At 37.3% G+C, this 15,461-nt stretch overlaps 1 protein-coding gene across 4 annotated transcripts in view; it reads right to left on the bottom strand.

Annotated features, from left to right (window-relative positions):
- Positions 1–696: 696 nt before the first annotated feature.
- LOC146569448 (excitatory amino acid transporter 2-like) overlaps positions 697–15,461 on the bottom strand; it is a 29,809-nt gene continuing 15,044 nt past the window's right edge. For 2 of the 4 annotated variants that reach the window (XM_085281764.1, XM_085281763.1), the window contains exons 2-10: positions 14,035–14,174; positions 12,124–12,276; positions 11,623–11,873; positions 9,855–10,002; positions 9,117–9,243; positions 8,370–8,891; positions 7,528–7,662; positions 7,127–7,391; positions 697–4,693 (exon numbers count right to left, since the gene is read on the bottom strand). In XM_085281764.1, coding sequence (XP_085137890.1) covers positions 4,622–4,693; positions 7,127–7,391; positions 7,528–7,662; positions 8,370–8,891; positions 9,117–9,243; positions 9,855–10,002; positions 11,623–11,873; positions 12,124–12,276; positions 14,035–14,164 — 1,803 coding nt within the window. In that variant the 5' untranslated portion in view covers positions 14,165–14,174 and the 3' untranslated portion in view covers positions 697–4,621. The remainder of the gene's footprint in view (positions 4,694–7,126; positions 7,392–7,527; positions 7,663–8,369; positions 8,892–9,116; positions 9,244–9,854; positions 10,003–11,622; positions 11,874–12,123; positions 12,277–14,034; positions 14,175–15,461) is intronic. The other 2 variants (XM_085281765.1, XM_085281766.1) reach the window with 2 other exon arrangements.

Genomic DNA, 15,461 nt, shown 5'->3' with positions numbered 1-15,461 from the left:
TTTAATGGCCAATTTTCAAAAGCAATGACTTACTTATAAAGGAACATACAACATTTCTCTATGTAAAACCCAATATGGAACTAATGTCTATAAAGACTATTGGAATGTGGGACTGCCACCAATAATCTTCTGCCAATGATTTAGCTTTTCATTAGCTTTTATCACATTTATCTGTATTCAGCTGGAAGACAAAAACTGGCATAAATTGAAATCTTGGCTCCAGACATCAGCTAGTTATACTGGAAGCCCGACAGAATCACCAGTTGCCCAGAGGCTAATTCAGTAGGCTATCTGATGGATTCCCACATTAGCTTAGAAGCAATGACGCTTTGGAGTTTGTTCACAATGCATAATGGGGTCAACAAATCCGTTCCTTTTTTTTCTTTAGCAAGTTCACCACCTAAACAAAATGTGTACCGTTTGTTGCCTTAATGAAGATTAATACGATCAATATTAATAGCAAAATGGGATAGAGTAGCTTAAACAAGCAGTAAATACTTCACTGTCTGTTTTCTCCCTTACCTTCTTAATCAAAAATAATAAAAGATAAAATCTACTAGAAATGTTTATACAGTAATACTACACTAAAACAACTAGTTAATAAAAACTAAACACAATATAGCATACATGTATTTCTTTTTTGTGCAAAAATTGTTGTAAAACAAAGAAAGAAAGAAAGTCTCAAAACAGCTGCAATTTAGTTATCAATCAACATTTATTAGTTATATTTGTATATGTACACCAAAGGTACAACACTTATTGATATGTAGAAACAGATTTTTATGTATACCATAAACTGAGAAAAGAATTCATTTTTTTTTCTCAACAGTGAATTTCACCCACACATAACCTCTGCCTTTACATCAAGATAACAACAGCTTTACAAAGAGGGAAGGCCTAGAAAAGTAAATTCTTCAAAGCACATTGTAGGCAGGAGTGTAACAGGTTATCAGCTCAGTGTATGAGTTTCTTCAAAAAAACATTTCAGGAGAAAAGCACAGGCTTCAAGATATACTGGCTCTTTGCTGTGCCAATTATTTTCCATGTAGTCAGTACCATTTAGGTAAGCGATTCCAGGTGTTTGTGCGTGCATATCATTTCTGTGCAGAAAGTAAAAAGGCAAGTCAAGTGAAGGCAGCTTACTAAGTAGTATTCCTAAAAACATCCTAGACTGATGACATGACAGAGTTCAAATGTGTGAAGATGTGATTTATGGAAATGCTAACATGGAATCTAAATGATATAGATGTCCATGTCTTCAAATGCACCAGGTAAACAAACATGTCTGAGACTAAACCAGTTTTTTTCCTTTGTAAAGACAAAATGTGTTTAGATGAGTCACCTGAGGAATGTTGCTGTATCCTGTAACAGGCATTTGAATACAATTGAAGTTTGAGCTTTCTCTTATATCAACTCTTAGGCTATGTTTGATTCATCACTGTCCTACACACAGAGCAAATATGACCTTTTCCCCTGTTTTTGTGTCTTATCACTAACCTTTATAATAATAATTTCCCACCCAAATAACTCGTGTTGACCCCCTCATCAAACCAGAAACTTCCTCATGCCTATTTTTATCTCATCTCACTCTTTCTCAGTCTTTTTCTTTCTCTTCTTCATGCAAATAGAATTTTTTTTTTTTTTTTTTTTTGCAGGATTACTATAATTTCCAGAGAATTCTGCATTGTCACTGAACAGAACAATTATATATTTATGTATGTACAATGAAAATGAATTCACACTGCTTATATCTTCATGGAGGAAACATTCAAAACACTTACATTAGATTAAAAAAAGATATTTATATGCTGGAATGTGACAGTTAATTAAAACAGCTAGTTAACAGGTATTAGAGAATAAAAAAGAACAAGCAATTTATGACATATTTTCCTCTCTATACATTTTGTCTAATCTAATTTTACTCGTGACATGGATGATTTTTTTCTCTCTAGAGGATTACATTTATAAATGTCACAGCAATGAAACTATATTTCTACGTACCATTTTGATACCCCCACATCCCCTGGAAAAAAAACCCCAAACAAACAAAAAGCATCTGTTACCTACAATATGTACACAAAGTGCAAGGAGGCACTTCAAAACATCATGCTTTTAAGATAGTGGTGCAAAAAATAATTATCATATTATTTTAATTCATGCTTCTAAAACCGTGAGTTTGAACATAATATTGGTCCAACACACAATCCCCATCGGTGACACTGTCGGCTACTCACTGTATATGTATATAAAGATATGTATGTGTATGTGTGTGTTTGTGTGTGTTGTGAAGATCATAAGAGGTTAGAGTGTCAGTGCTGTACTCACTCATAACAATTACAAATGTACTGACCTTCCGTGTGTTTGTTTGTTTACTTATTTTTGCATTTTTGTTACGTGTGCATTTGGAGAAAAGTGTGAAGATGGTGCATATATACATCAGTCTATGCAGTATGTTGAGCAGAACGCTGCACGCTCATCGTGATGTATAAAAGTAGACAAATGACAGAGCGCTGCACTAGATGTTGTGTTAAGTTTCCTACTGTTACTTTAATTGGCATTTGTTTGAATCAAACACCTTCAAGGCAAGGTCATTCAGCACGGATGAAAAGAAACAAGCGAGGAGAGAAGAATACAGTGCAAAGAAATCAAATTCACATTGACATCAGCTTCACCTCCCTCACACATGCACCCAGAAAACGATAACAGACAGCATTCCTGCTTTGTTTGTGTATTTGCCATATAGTGTTTTTAATCATTTAGTTCTATGAGATGATTATATGTGTATTACCTGATAACTGGAACATCCTGGCATATAACTGTGCGTGTCCGTTCTCATATTCTGGTTTCATCAACTACCTTCCCACTTTATGGATAAACAGCTGCAGCATTTAGGGTTTGTAGAAACAGTCTTAAGCTCTGGTGGCAAAAATATATTGTTTACCTTTTTAGATCTGGCTAAAACAAGAAGCTGGCAGGTGTTCCCAGAGAGGATCTGTCTCTGTTCGTGTAAGCCAAGAATCCATCTGACAGCCGAGCCGCTCTTCCTTCTCAATTTCTTTTTATAAACGTTTCTAGCTGTTCACCTTTTGTGCTATGCCAGTGTTTAGTAATAACTGTGCTTTCTAGTACACTGGTTCACAGGCTCACTCAGCCACTGGAATGTAGTTTGAAATAATAAATGTGTGCTCACTGTATTTTCATATATTATAGAATAACTTTCTTTCGACAAAGACTTTTGCTGTCATTTTTCATAGACAAAGCTTTTAAAGTTGTGCTCTTAAGAGGCCATTCTCAAGGAAACACTGGTCTTACAAACAAGTAAACATTTTAGGATTAAAATATGTTTCCCTGTAAGAGTAAACATGACAAGCCTGAGTATCTTTTGATCTCACTTATTTTAAAGTAGTTTCTTTTTTAAGTTGGAAAGATTATTGTCTGCACTCACATTCTGGCCCGATTTGTACTTTAAAAAATATATATTTTCAATATATTTTATTCAATATTTTATGTAGGTATGCCATTTAGATTTACATTTAGTTTTAAACTATTGAAATGTCTTTTTCATTGGTATTAAAGAATTACTATTTTTGGTGAAAACCGATACTCTATACATTGTAATTTTAGGGCAACGCTTTAGATTTTGAGGTTTTATCTCTTGTTGTGCTATAAATGGATAGTTTAAGAAAATGGATGTCATGGTGACAGTTCAAAGGCCTCTGTGAGCTGATTGATTTTCTGCCTGTTTGGTCCCTTTAATTGACTTGGTCATGTTTTGACCTTAGCACTCTCTCTCTCTATCACACACACAAATTAGCTTTAAATATCACTGAATGCGTGACACAAAGAAAAAGATCCCCTTTCTACACAGTAGACAAAATAAAATAAAAATAAAACCATTGGGTGCTTTGAGGCTCAGCATGTTTTTCCTGTTCACTATTGTTCTCACTGAACCCTTTATCAGTTTTCTGGTCCACAGGGATACTGAGTAATATTGGGTAACTATAATTGCAGTAAGAAGCACTTTAGAGACACTTTTGTTCTTAGATGAGAGGCTGGGATGAAAACAAAAAGCAGTGGCCGTGTGCACACATTGTGATAGTACTGACAGGGATGGAAAGAAGGGGATTTCATTACAAATTGCATTGCTGTCGTGAATAATGTTCCAACTCCCACTTGTCTTTGACACTATAATAACGTGTCACCTTTAAGAAACTTGTAAGACACTCAGTGCATCTCCGCTTCTTCGCTCCTCATACAAATAAGGGACCAGGATGTATTGCTAAGAATAGCTTATCTAACCATTGTTTTCCTCCCTTCCTTCACCCTCCAAGTCTTGAAGTATGTTGTGCAAGTGTCTGCTATACAGGACGTAACTGCGCTCTAACATGTGAGGTATGCCTATGTTATCATTTCACAATTAAGTGAATTAGTATCATATATATCAGTCAGATAGACAGTTAAAATTTTATAGGGACTAAATTTTTTTTAAAAAGAAAAGAAATGTAAGCTACATAAAAAAGAACAATTAGTAGTTCTGTTCATGTGATTTTTCATTCATTCTTGTATATCACCAGACAGGAAAGCTTGTGGAGCCCAGAAGCAGGGGATCTCTGTGCTGCCATTATTCATGTTTCCATGGTTCCACCTCAACAAGCGTGCACTCCGCAGCAGAGCCATTAGTGGCTGAGGTTACCTGTAAGAAGTTAGCAGAAGATCTAAACAGTGGATCCAAGAAAAAAAGAAAATTCTGGTCAAAAGACCTTAGAATAACACCACATTCTTAAAGCTTATAATGCATCAGATCAACTACTGCATTGTTATATGATGTCTATAAACTAAAATGTTGTATACAACATTCTTATTTAAATTTGACTACTTTTAGCTATAGTGCTTTGTAGGGCTGTAGTCTCCAGAACAACTAGTTAACTGACCAAATAATTACTAGTTTTCTAATTGATGTTACTTTCATAAGGAGAATGTCGTTCCAATACTATTCCCTCATTTTTAATGGTTGGAGCAAAAACTTACAGTTAGGATCACTTTGGATAGAGACTTTGAAAAGAGTAGCTTTTTAACATTTGCTCAGCATTAGCTCTGTAATACCTGTCAAAAAGGTCGGCAGTGTGGATTCATTTTTATTAAGGCTAAATTTTTCACACATCTTTCATGTTAAATGCTTGAGACTATAAGTATGTGCATGTTAGAAATTGTAACTGGTATGTGCATTAAAGCAAAAGGTTTGGGACCAACATCTGCCAGTTGCAGTAAGACCAACAAAGCCAGACCATATTCACCAAGACCAAAGCAAATATGAATCTTTCACTTTCATCAATACAGTAGAATTATATTACAATCGGAGAGGTGTCAAACCTATTGGTCAGAGCATGTTGCTTGTTTGCATTTTTGTCCTGGGATCACCAGTTAATATGGTTTGTGTGGATGCACACTGGTATATGCTGGTTGACTGCAAATCTGTTGTTTTTATTTTAGTACAAAATGAAGAGTTTGGAATAATTTAAACAATGTTTTGTTTAATAACATTTTTGTTTATCTATAAATAATTTTGGCTAATAAGGCAAAATGCACTCAGTACAGTGGAGCTGATTTAGAAAGATTATTCTCCCCAAGACCAATGAATAGGTTTTAGGGTAGAACCAATTTCAGTTAATGGAGATTTTCTTTGGTTGACTACAGCCCTCTTTAGCACTTGAAACCTACAAAGACAGAATTGCTATTTTGCAATAAGGAACACTGGAACTGCAGGAAAACCACTGATGTCCATGCATGCTCGTGGTAGTCCTAACATGAGTTAGACAGTTTCTTTTAATGACCTGGGAATAGACCACAAATTTATGATGAAAACCAACTTAAGAGGCAGTAAAAAAAAGACAAATGAATACATTTTAAATTCAGAATATACAAATAACACAAAAAAGGAAAGAACACTACCAAATGAATGCATAGTTACGTTTTAGCTATTCTGCAAGCATCTACGACGTTTCATTGGACTTGAAATGGGTTAGAAATGTATGTGAGGCAAAGCAGAACAGAAAACAGGGAAAAGTGGTGTGGAAGGTACTGGAAGCAGCAAGGTTTTGTTTAACATTCATATGTAAGTGTCCATTAATAAAGCAAGTCTGAGAAAGGAGGATATAACTTTTTGCCATGGGCAGATTGCTTGTGCGACAGATTACCAGCGTTGCTAGGTAACGCCCTTCATCCTTTAATAAATGAATAGGCTCATCAGTAGGCCTTTGCCGCCCGTCTGTGTGTGTCAGAGAACAAGCATTATGAACTTACATATAATATTCTAAAAGACTGGAATACATTCAGATATTGGATTTCTCCCCTCTAGATTTCACAGAATATTTCTCACACTGGACAGAAATAGATGGTGTCAAAATGCAAAAGAAAAAAAAAAAAAAAACCCTTGTAGGGAATGACTCACTGACAGTTTCGTAGTTGGTGTGTAGGGAACATATGAACTGCTAATTAGCTCTAGCACTTCATTTCTGTATCTTAAAATCCTACAGAAAATGGGAAACCTTTGGAAATGTTCCCATTTAACAGTTAAAATCTGCTGTATTCTAAGAAAAAGCAAAACACGCCATACTGGACAATAATTTGAACATAAGCAATATTTAAAATTATGTCAAAAGACATTTCTTTAAAGTGTTTATTAATACATGTATTCTGAAGTTTTGATAAAGGTGGCTGGTAAATAATTCCTCTGTGTCATAATGAGGATTATCCTGCTCTGCCTTTTGAACTGGAGCCGACCCCCAATTGGCTCCAGTAATCAGATTAGGCTAGCTGTTGAGGGAGAGAAATTTGATCCTTTATTCATATGTACCGATGCTGAATAATATTTTGACATAAACTATAATTTTTTGTTGTTGTTTTTCAACAGCAAAGCTGCTATTCCAGAGAAATGAACACATGCATACATCCAACTATTGTTCCATTGCTTCACTTCTGAAATAAAATAACAGCGGGTGTATTTACAATGATGTAAACAAAGACGCAATGCTTAAAACTCAAACAGATTCAAGCAAGGTGCAGGGTGAGCATGCAACACGAGAGAGGGTTATATACAGGTCTCTATGTTTGTAAGCATTAAATGTACCTTGCATTCATCTACTACAACAGAATTGTTAGCAGTGGTGCTAGCAGTTGTGGTATCGGTAGCGGTTAAGACGCACTGGTTGGAATTATTTTCGTGGTGGTTCTTCATGTCATCGTAATAAGACTGGGTCTTTGTCATCATTTCAATGTCGTCCGACTTTGCCGTGTGTGCATCCAGCTCATCCAGCTCTGCCTTCGACATGTGGTACACGATGCCTGCACCGTAGGAGTCACCCACCACGTTCACTGAGGTCCTGAATCGATCACTGATGAGACACAAATCAGCATGAAAGATGGCTTTGCATGCTAGTAAAGGGTTTGAAAAACCCTAATACAAAAGCAAAGGCAAAATTACCTTGTACAGTGTAACCACAATATAATTTTTTCTTTTATCAAACTCACAGCAGCCAGTCGACAGCAACCAGGAGACTGATATCTTGGGTTGGCAGGCCTACAGCAGTTAGGATCAGCAACATAGTCACCAGGCCAGCACTGGGAATACTGGCGGCCCCGACACTGGCCAAGGTGGCTGTCAGACTGGGTGAAGATATGGGAAAGCGGCACTCAATAACATTCTCCAAAACCACTTGCCTAACCTCATTCTTCACACCCTGATGCACTTCCCCAAACACCAATGAACATTACATCCTCTGCATCTCACAGTTAAAAGGAGGCACTCAGTTTCTGCTGTGCTTAGGCTGAGGCGCACCCGAGTAGGTTCTTCATCTTTATGAACAGAGGCTCACAGAGATGAAAGAGAGATTGGATATTTAATTTGAAGGTCCATGGATTTATATCCAATAAAAATGTCAGAGTCAATGTCATCTATGTGCAGATCACTGGATTATAAGAGTATTTTGGAAAGATTGTTGCGATGAAAACAGCGAGTGACTGGTAATTCTTGCTTAGCTTCCTCCTTAGCATGAGACAAGGGACTGGGGCATATGGCTGCTTCCTCTGGGTGCTTAATTTGCTGTACTCTAAATTTCTTTTCAGCTCACCACTAAATGCCACAACACTTCTGCTGAGTTTGTCTTTATTGTAATGATCTAACTGTGGGAGCTGCATTTATCTCAGTTTAAACAATTTAAACAGTGGGAACTGCAAGTCTTACTTTGGTGACTAAGAATAGCTTCAATGGAAGAACTGCACACATATGCAGCCATTCTGTAGGACTCCATTTCTATATATGTAAGCTAGGATGGGATGTTAAATATTAAGTGCAAAGCCATGTTTTTTCTGACCTGACAGTGATAATTTGACCAGGGTCCAGGTTGACACCGTTCATCTGGGCAATGAAAATGGCAGCCACAGCCTCATACAGAGCAGTTCCATCCATGTTGATGGTGGCACCGACTGGGAGCACAAAACGAGTGACTCTTTTGTCAATACCCAAATTCTCTTCCAGACAACGGAAGGTGACAGGTAGTGTACCAGCACTGGAAGGGAAAAGCAAAACAAGTTGGATTATAAATGTATAATAATTTGCACAAATATTAAGACAGCAATTCCTTTTCCATTCTGATGCTAACCTGGAGGCTGTCCCCAGAGCAGTAATCCAGGCCTGGAAGATGCCCAGGAAGAAGGTGAAGGGGTTTTTCCTGGTGATAACGAAGTAAATGCTGGGGAGGAAAATTGCTCCGTGGATAATGAGGCCAATGATCACTGTCACCATGTACATGCCCAGCTGCCTAGCCACGACCTCCAGATCCTTAATGGAAATGATCTTGCCACAAATCAAACAGGCAATACCAAAAGGAGAGTACCTGATGAGAAGAAAAAGTATATGTTTAATCATTTAGCAACATATTAAATTAGTTAACCCTCATAAAATCTTCCTATTACAAGCAAGCCTTTATCTTTTAAAGCATTACAGTTACTTGACAAATAACTTGGAATGAACAACAAACACATTAAATTAAGTCATTTCTGATTCAAATGACTTAAATGAGTTTTAAAATGAGTCAATGGGAATCTTGAGTGACACTAACCACATGATCATGATGACAAGTTTCATCACAATCTCATTGAGGATATTGAAGAATTCAATCATGAGCCTGGCCTTCTCTCCCATCTTGCCCATGCAGATGCCAAATGCAATAAAGAAACCAATCAGACCTGTGACAAAAAATCATAAATGTGTCACATTTTGAATGCCACCAGTGCTGAAGGGTGAGATGTGTCCAGCATCAGGGAATTCTTATAAGATGATAGGGTTTCCATTTAAAAACCAATAGGCCTGTCCAGATATTTGCAACATTCAAAACCGATTCCCAGGCATGACTCTAGAGTATGACTGGAATATCTGAAATACCTGAACATCTATTTTCCATGATATTAAATCAATATGGGGCCGAGGGAATTAATCTAAATGACTTTGATTATTCCCCGACTTGTTCTCTTTGCATTGTGGTTTCGATGGAAATGTCTCAACTGCAAAACATTCAGAACATTTCCATCAGGCAGCGATCTGTATTTCTGTGTATTGCGCTAGTTAGCAAATGCTGTGATGGTGATGGCTAAGCTGGCTAAGATGATGAATGTTCTCAACATGTATACATGTTCTGTTACCTGCTACCAGCTTAGCATTTGCATCTTAGCTTCATCATTGTCTTCATTTTAGCATGCTGATGTTAGCGCTTAGCACCATTCGTAATATTGCTTAATGTTACTAGGCCACATACTGCAGCTATATTACTGTGTTTTCAGTTGCAGTGAGTTTTACATACCCAAAACATTCATGCCACTTTTGAACTGCAGTGACTTTTTGATGATGTACTGAGGCTCCTTTGTAATGTTAGCCACTAGGCCCTCCATAGTGGTGGCATTGACATCCTCCTCAATAACCACCTCCACCTTCTTTGTGACTGTCTGAATCTGAAAGAAATTAAGCATTAAGCATAAATATTAATGAGCTAATGACATTTAAAATATTTTGCTTTAAGAATTCTTTTGTGGTATTAAAGGTAATGCACTGCAGTGGTTCTGAATCAGATCTCTCTAAAAGACTCCAGTTTGCTCGTGTAAATGGAGAGTCCTCTTCACACACTAAGGTTAACTATGGAGTTCCACAGGGTTCCATGCTAGGACCAATTCTGTTAACATTATACATGCTTCCCTTAGGCAGTATCATCAGAAGGCATTGGCAAACATTTTCACTACTATACAGATGATACTAAACTTTATCTGTCCATGAACATACACCATAACACACACCAGTTAGTTAAACTGCAGGTATGTCTTAAAGACATAGTGCTATCCAGAGTAAGCAAATTCTCACTCTGGATAGCATTACCTTGACCACCAATTCTTGGAATTGTTTTTTACCAGGATATTCAATGCATATATTAAACAATTATGTAGGACTTTTTTTTCCCACTTGAAGCATATCTCTAAAATTAGAAACATGTCTCAAAGTGATGTTGAAAAACTGTTCATTCATTTATTACTTCTAGGCTGGATTTGTTCGTTATTATTCGAATGTCCTAAAAAAGCCTTTAGTTGATTCAAAATGCTGCAACAAGAGTATTGACAGGGACTAGGAAGATATATAGCAACATATATATATATAGCAAGATATATCTTCTACACTGACTTCTCTTCATTGGCTCTCTGTTAAATCTAGAATCAGATTTAATATCTTTCTTATAATGTACAAGGTCTTGGATAATCTTATCTTAATGACCTTATAGTACAATAACATCACATTAGAGCACTTTGCTCTAGACCGCGAGCCTACTAGTTGTTCCTTTAGTATTTGAAAGTAGAATGAGAGTTATAGTCTTCACCTTTCAGGCCCCTCTTCTGTGGAATCAGCTCTAAATTTGGATTTAGCAGATAGACACTTTTCTTCTTTTAAGATAAGGCTTAAAACTTCTCATTTTGATAAAGTATATTTTTAGGGCTGGATCAGGAGACCCTGAATCCTCTAGCTCTAGGCTGCTGGGGGATTCCCATGATGTGTTTCTTCTTCAATAACCTTTTTCACTCATTATATGTTTATACACCACTCTGCATTTAACCATTAGTAATTAATTAGTTATTAATCTCTGGCTCTCTTCCAACAGATGGCTGCCTCTCCCTGAGCCTGATTCTGCTTCTTCCTGTTAAAGGGTAGTTTTTTCTTCCCACTGTCCCCAAAGCACTTGCTCGAGGAGGGGTTGCTTGAATTTTCTATGTTTCCTTTCTATTATTGAAAGCTATTTACTTTACAATATAATAGCATTGGGGCAACTGTTGTTTTGATTATGCATTATATAAATAAAATTTGTATTGTGTGTGCAATTGTTTTGGTTTATCAGGCATCAACCCCTGTAGTTCTCTGTTGGTAGCCTCTTCCGAACACTTTATGAATGTAAGCCTACACATGTCCCAATACACAAGTTTATTTTCTATGACTTTATGTAATATTCCCTAACAAGTGATGGGATGGCATTCATGTGTTCAGATATCTCACAAAGATTTTCAAACTGTGAATAAATCCTTTTAATCTGTTACCTGTTGGAAACAAGCCTGCACAAGATTCTCTGGGAAAAGGTTCCTGATCAGATCAAAGAAGGCATCCAGACTAGACACATCATCATTTTTCTCGCCCTCGCCAAGATTCTCCTTCAGTTTGGGGTTGCCAGGGTGGATGACTAACACCAGGATAACTCCCAGGATAGCAGCAATAATTGTGGTTGTCATGTAGTAGACCATAGCTCTGGTGCCCAGGCGACCGCTAGATTTGGCATCAAGACCGGCTAGACCTGCACCCAAAGCAAGCAAGATCATGTTTGCCTGTTAATTGCTAGGACGTATCCAATGGAAATGTTGACTCAATGCTGCAAGACATGAAGGCTGTGCTATGCAAAGACAATTAGTAGATTATATAAGGGTATTTTCTTATTGCATTATGACTTTTTCACCAAGTCTATTTTAGTGTATTAGAGCAGCAAAAGGTGTAAATCAAGAACTTAAAATTCCTAATATATTTGAGTGTGATAAATTACACTGCACCTGTGATTAAACTGGAGATAATGAGTGGCAGGATCAACATCTTCAGCATCCTCATTAGGATGTCTCCAGGAAAAGCAATCACCATGACAATGTCTGGGTGGATTGGGGAAGCAACACGAAGCAGCATCCCTGATACAGCCCCCAAGATCACACCTGAAGTGCAACAAGAAAAATAAAAAGGTGTAAAATCCCAAAATATGAAATTGTGTGAGAGAAACAACGTGAAATACAGAAACAAAGTGGCCAAGCCAAGCCAACTTTAAGTAAGTCAGATATTACATGCAAATAAACTATAACAAAATGCTATGATTTTAATCATTTGCTACTTGAAAATAGTATCAATTCAAACTATGAAATAAATAATTCTCAAATGATTTGTTGTCAAAGACATCGTATTAACATCTTAGTAACATCTTAGCTTCCAGCCTTATAATTTCAGTTGTTTGGTGAGAAGGGATCTGCTGGACACTTAGGGAGGGCAATGGGTTGTGAAGATAAAATGCAAACCTGCTGACAGTGAGCAAAGCTCGTGGAGGATTAAAATCAGATTCCTTTGAAGCAGAGAGGAGGAGCAGCATGTCCGACTCACTGGTGAAGCATCTGTCATCTCAGCAAACTCTTTTAAAATTTTTATTTTTTCAAAAGCTTCAATAAATGATGGATAAAAAGATATGTTTCACTCTAATCTCAGGCACAAATTTTGTCTCACTGAGATACTTGGATTATTTTCACATTATCTTTTTTGCGTGTGCAACCTTACCTTTCCTCTGATCTCCATTCTTTAATAGCCTGAATATTGTGACATTTGAAAGATCCTCTATTCTCAAACAAAATCGTTGTTGACCCTTAAAGCCACAATGTCTCTTCTAACCAACAGCTCTTTTCCTGCCACACACTGTTCCTGCCATTAAGTAAAGCTGACCTCTGTATGCTCCCACCCCCCACTCCCCTGCCTACCAGGCCTGGTGGTTGGCCTCTGTGTCTGTCTGTCTTAGGCAAGACAAAACTCCAACATCCTCCTGGGGCTGCACTTCCGCTGCCAAAGATAACACAGCCCAATATATTGTTTCATAACACAAACTGATCACAAGGCCTCCAGCGTTTTTTTTTTGTTTGTTTTTTTTTTAAACCTAAGTTGTCTTCAGCGCTTTAATCTATCCCCCAGTCTAACAGCATCCAGTGGATTCTGCACACCCGATGGTTTTGGATGGCACTTGATTTCCTGTGCTTTCCCTTTGGAGCAATTGCAAGTTCCCTTTCAAGGTTTCATCTGCCAAGTGACAGATGATCAATGATCATGCTGGCTCACTTGCTTTGTGAGCGTCCAGCCGGGTGCCATTGGATGTACACAGTACGCATGCTCACACAAGCCCACATCCATACAAGTGCAATGCAGTAACTGAATAAGTCAAATGTACACATATTTTTTAATTTACAGTTTAAAGAGTCCTGTAATTATAGACTGTATGACTGGGAGAGCCGACATAAAAACAAACCATCAGAAAGAACTACAGTTTAAACAAATCTAATTTAAGACCTTACATCTCTTCCTTTATTAAAAACTTTTTTTCTTTGGACCCTAATCAGCATGTGGTAAGATGACAGCACTTTTCATGCATCACCAGAGGCTGTTTTTATGTCCAGTACAGCACAGCTTTTGATAGCAACAGGTGGCACAGAATTGGGAAAGTTCAGAACACTCAGTCATCTTTCTGTCTGAGCACAGATGGCATCTCCTCCGCACATATAATTGAGCTAGCATAAGACTGAACTCAGTGGTAGTTAGTATCTGTGTTTAGCCCTCCTTACTTTTTATTAGGCTCTCGAGATAAAAAAAAAACCAAAACCAAAACATAATAATAATAATAATAAGTAATTGAAAGAAAGAAAAAACAGCGTGAGGGGGCTTACCAAGGACAGTGAGAGTGAGAAGAAGGTTCTTGAACATTTTGGAGCAGATTAGGGCACATTTCGACTGGGGCCTGGCCTCAATGGGCTCCAGGTGACTCTCGTGCATCCTCACCTCCACTTGTTTAGGCATACTGTTGGCACTGTGATATGAAGAAAGAACAAGTGATTTTTGTTAAAATCAAAGCCATCAAGTCAGACAATGTGAAAAGTACACACTTGACCACAGAACATTTTTGATGACCATGCTGTGGTGATCATGCTGTGGTCATATTCTGTCATGTGACAGTCACTGTGAGAAAGAAGACTGTTGATTCCACAACAACATACAGGAGCCTTTGAAAACTGTTTATAGCTCAAATCAAAACACTGTGTGATGAAAAATGTTTAGCATTCAAGCGTTGCCAAGCTGTCACTCGAACACTGTTTGTTCATGGTTAAGAGAGCATTCCAAAAGAAGCAAGCTGACTACAAGCTGCTGCTTCTGAAATCACAGTCCTTTGGGGTATCTCATCTCAGTTTACTGAAGGGTGATTGTGTAGCCCCAATTTTCTCAGAGCAGACTTTTGTTAGATTTTTGCAGAAACTATGAAACCTTTTTTCTGATAAAATAAAATTAATTGTGGAAAATGTTAGTAGACTTTTCAGGAATTGTTACAATGCACAGATTAAACAGAGCCTTAATTTTACAATGTTGTTGCACTGAAAAAAAAAGAGTACGAGACAAAAAATGCCTAACTATCAAATAATATATCTGTTTAGACTTGATCTTTCTATCTCTCAGTTATCATTTCAGTTTTCACATTCACAGGTAATGCTTTGAGAGCAGCTTTGTGTTGAATAAAACACAATTTTCCATAATGAGCAGCCCTGAGTAGCTTTCTGTAGTCCCACTGAGGTGTTAATGCATTTGTTTAATGAGAAGGGAGCCAGCTGTGTCTGTTATGTGACAGTTAGGTATGTGTAAGAAAAGAGAAAATAACAGGCACTATAGCTTTATGCTAATCCCTCAGCATCAAGTTAAAGAAAAAATATACACAATTAACTAGCTTGGCTTGATATATCTTTTGTCTGCTTATGGACTTTGTTGCTATTCAATGAGCCCATTACAAATTCTGGTGTGATGGACAACCAAGAACAGAAAAAATGAAATAAAGTGACCCTCACCTTCCCCCTTGCCGTGGGGTTCACAGTCTAAAAAACACAAATGGAAGCTTCAGTGGTGAAGATTATGTTATTTGGAGATATAATGATGATGTCAAGTATTTTTTTTCTTTCTTTGTCAAAGCTAAAGCTTTTACCAAATGCAACAGAGAGCTTGAATCAAGAGGTTGTTTTGGGAGAGGAGCCTCACAGCCAGCCTTGTTATTATTATGATTTTTTAGGTTTTAGTTTTTTGTGTATGCATACAATTCCACATAAAACACACA

The sequence above is a fragment of the Mchenga conophoros genome, linkage group LG7, assembly GCF_057382185.1.
Source record: "Mchenga conophoros isolate Kocher_MC1m ecotype Shallow Benthic linkage group LG7, M_conophoros_male_GT1.1, whole genome shotgun sequence".
Classification (NCBI taxonomy): Eukaryota; Metazoa; Chordata; class Actinopteri; order Cichliformes; family Cichlidae; genus Mchenga; species Mchenga conophoros.
This window is presented reverse-complemented; position numbering and strand designations above follow the sequence as displayed.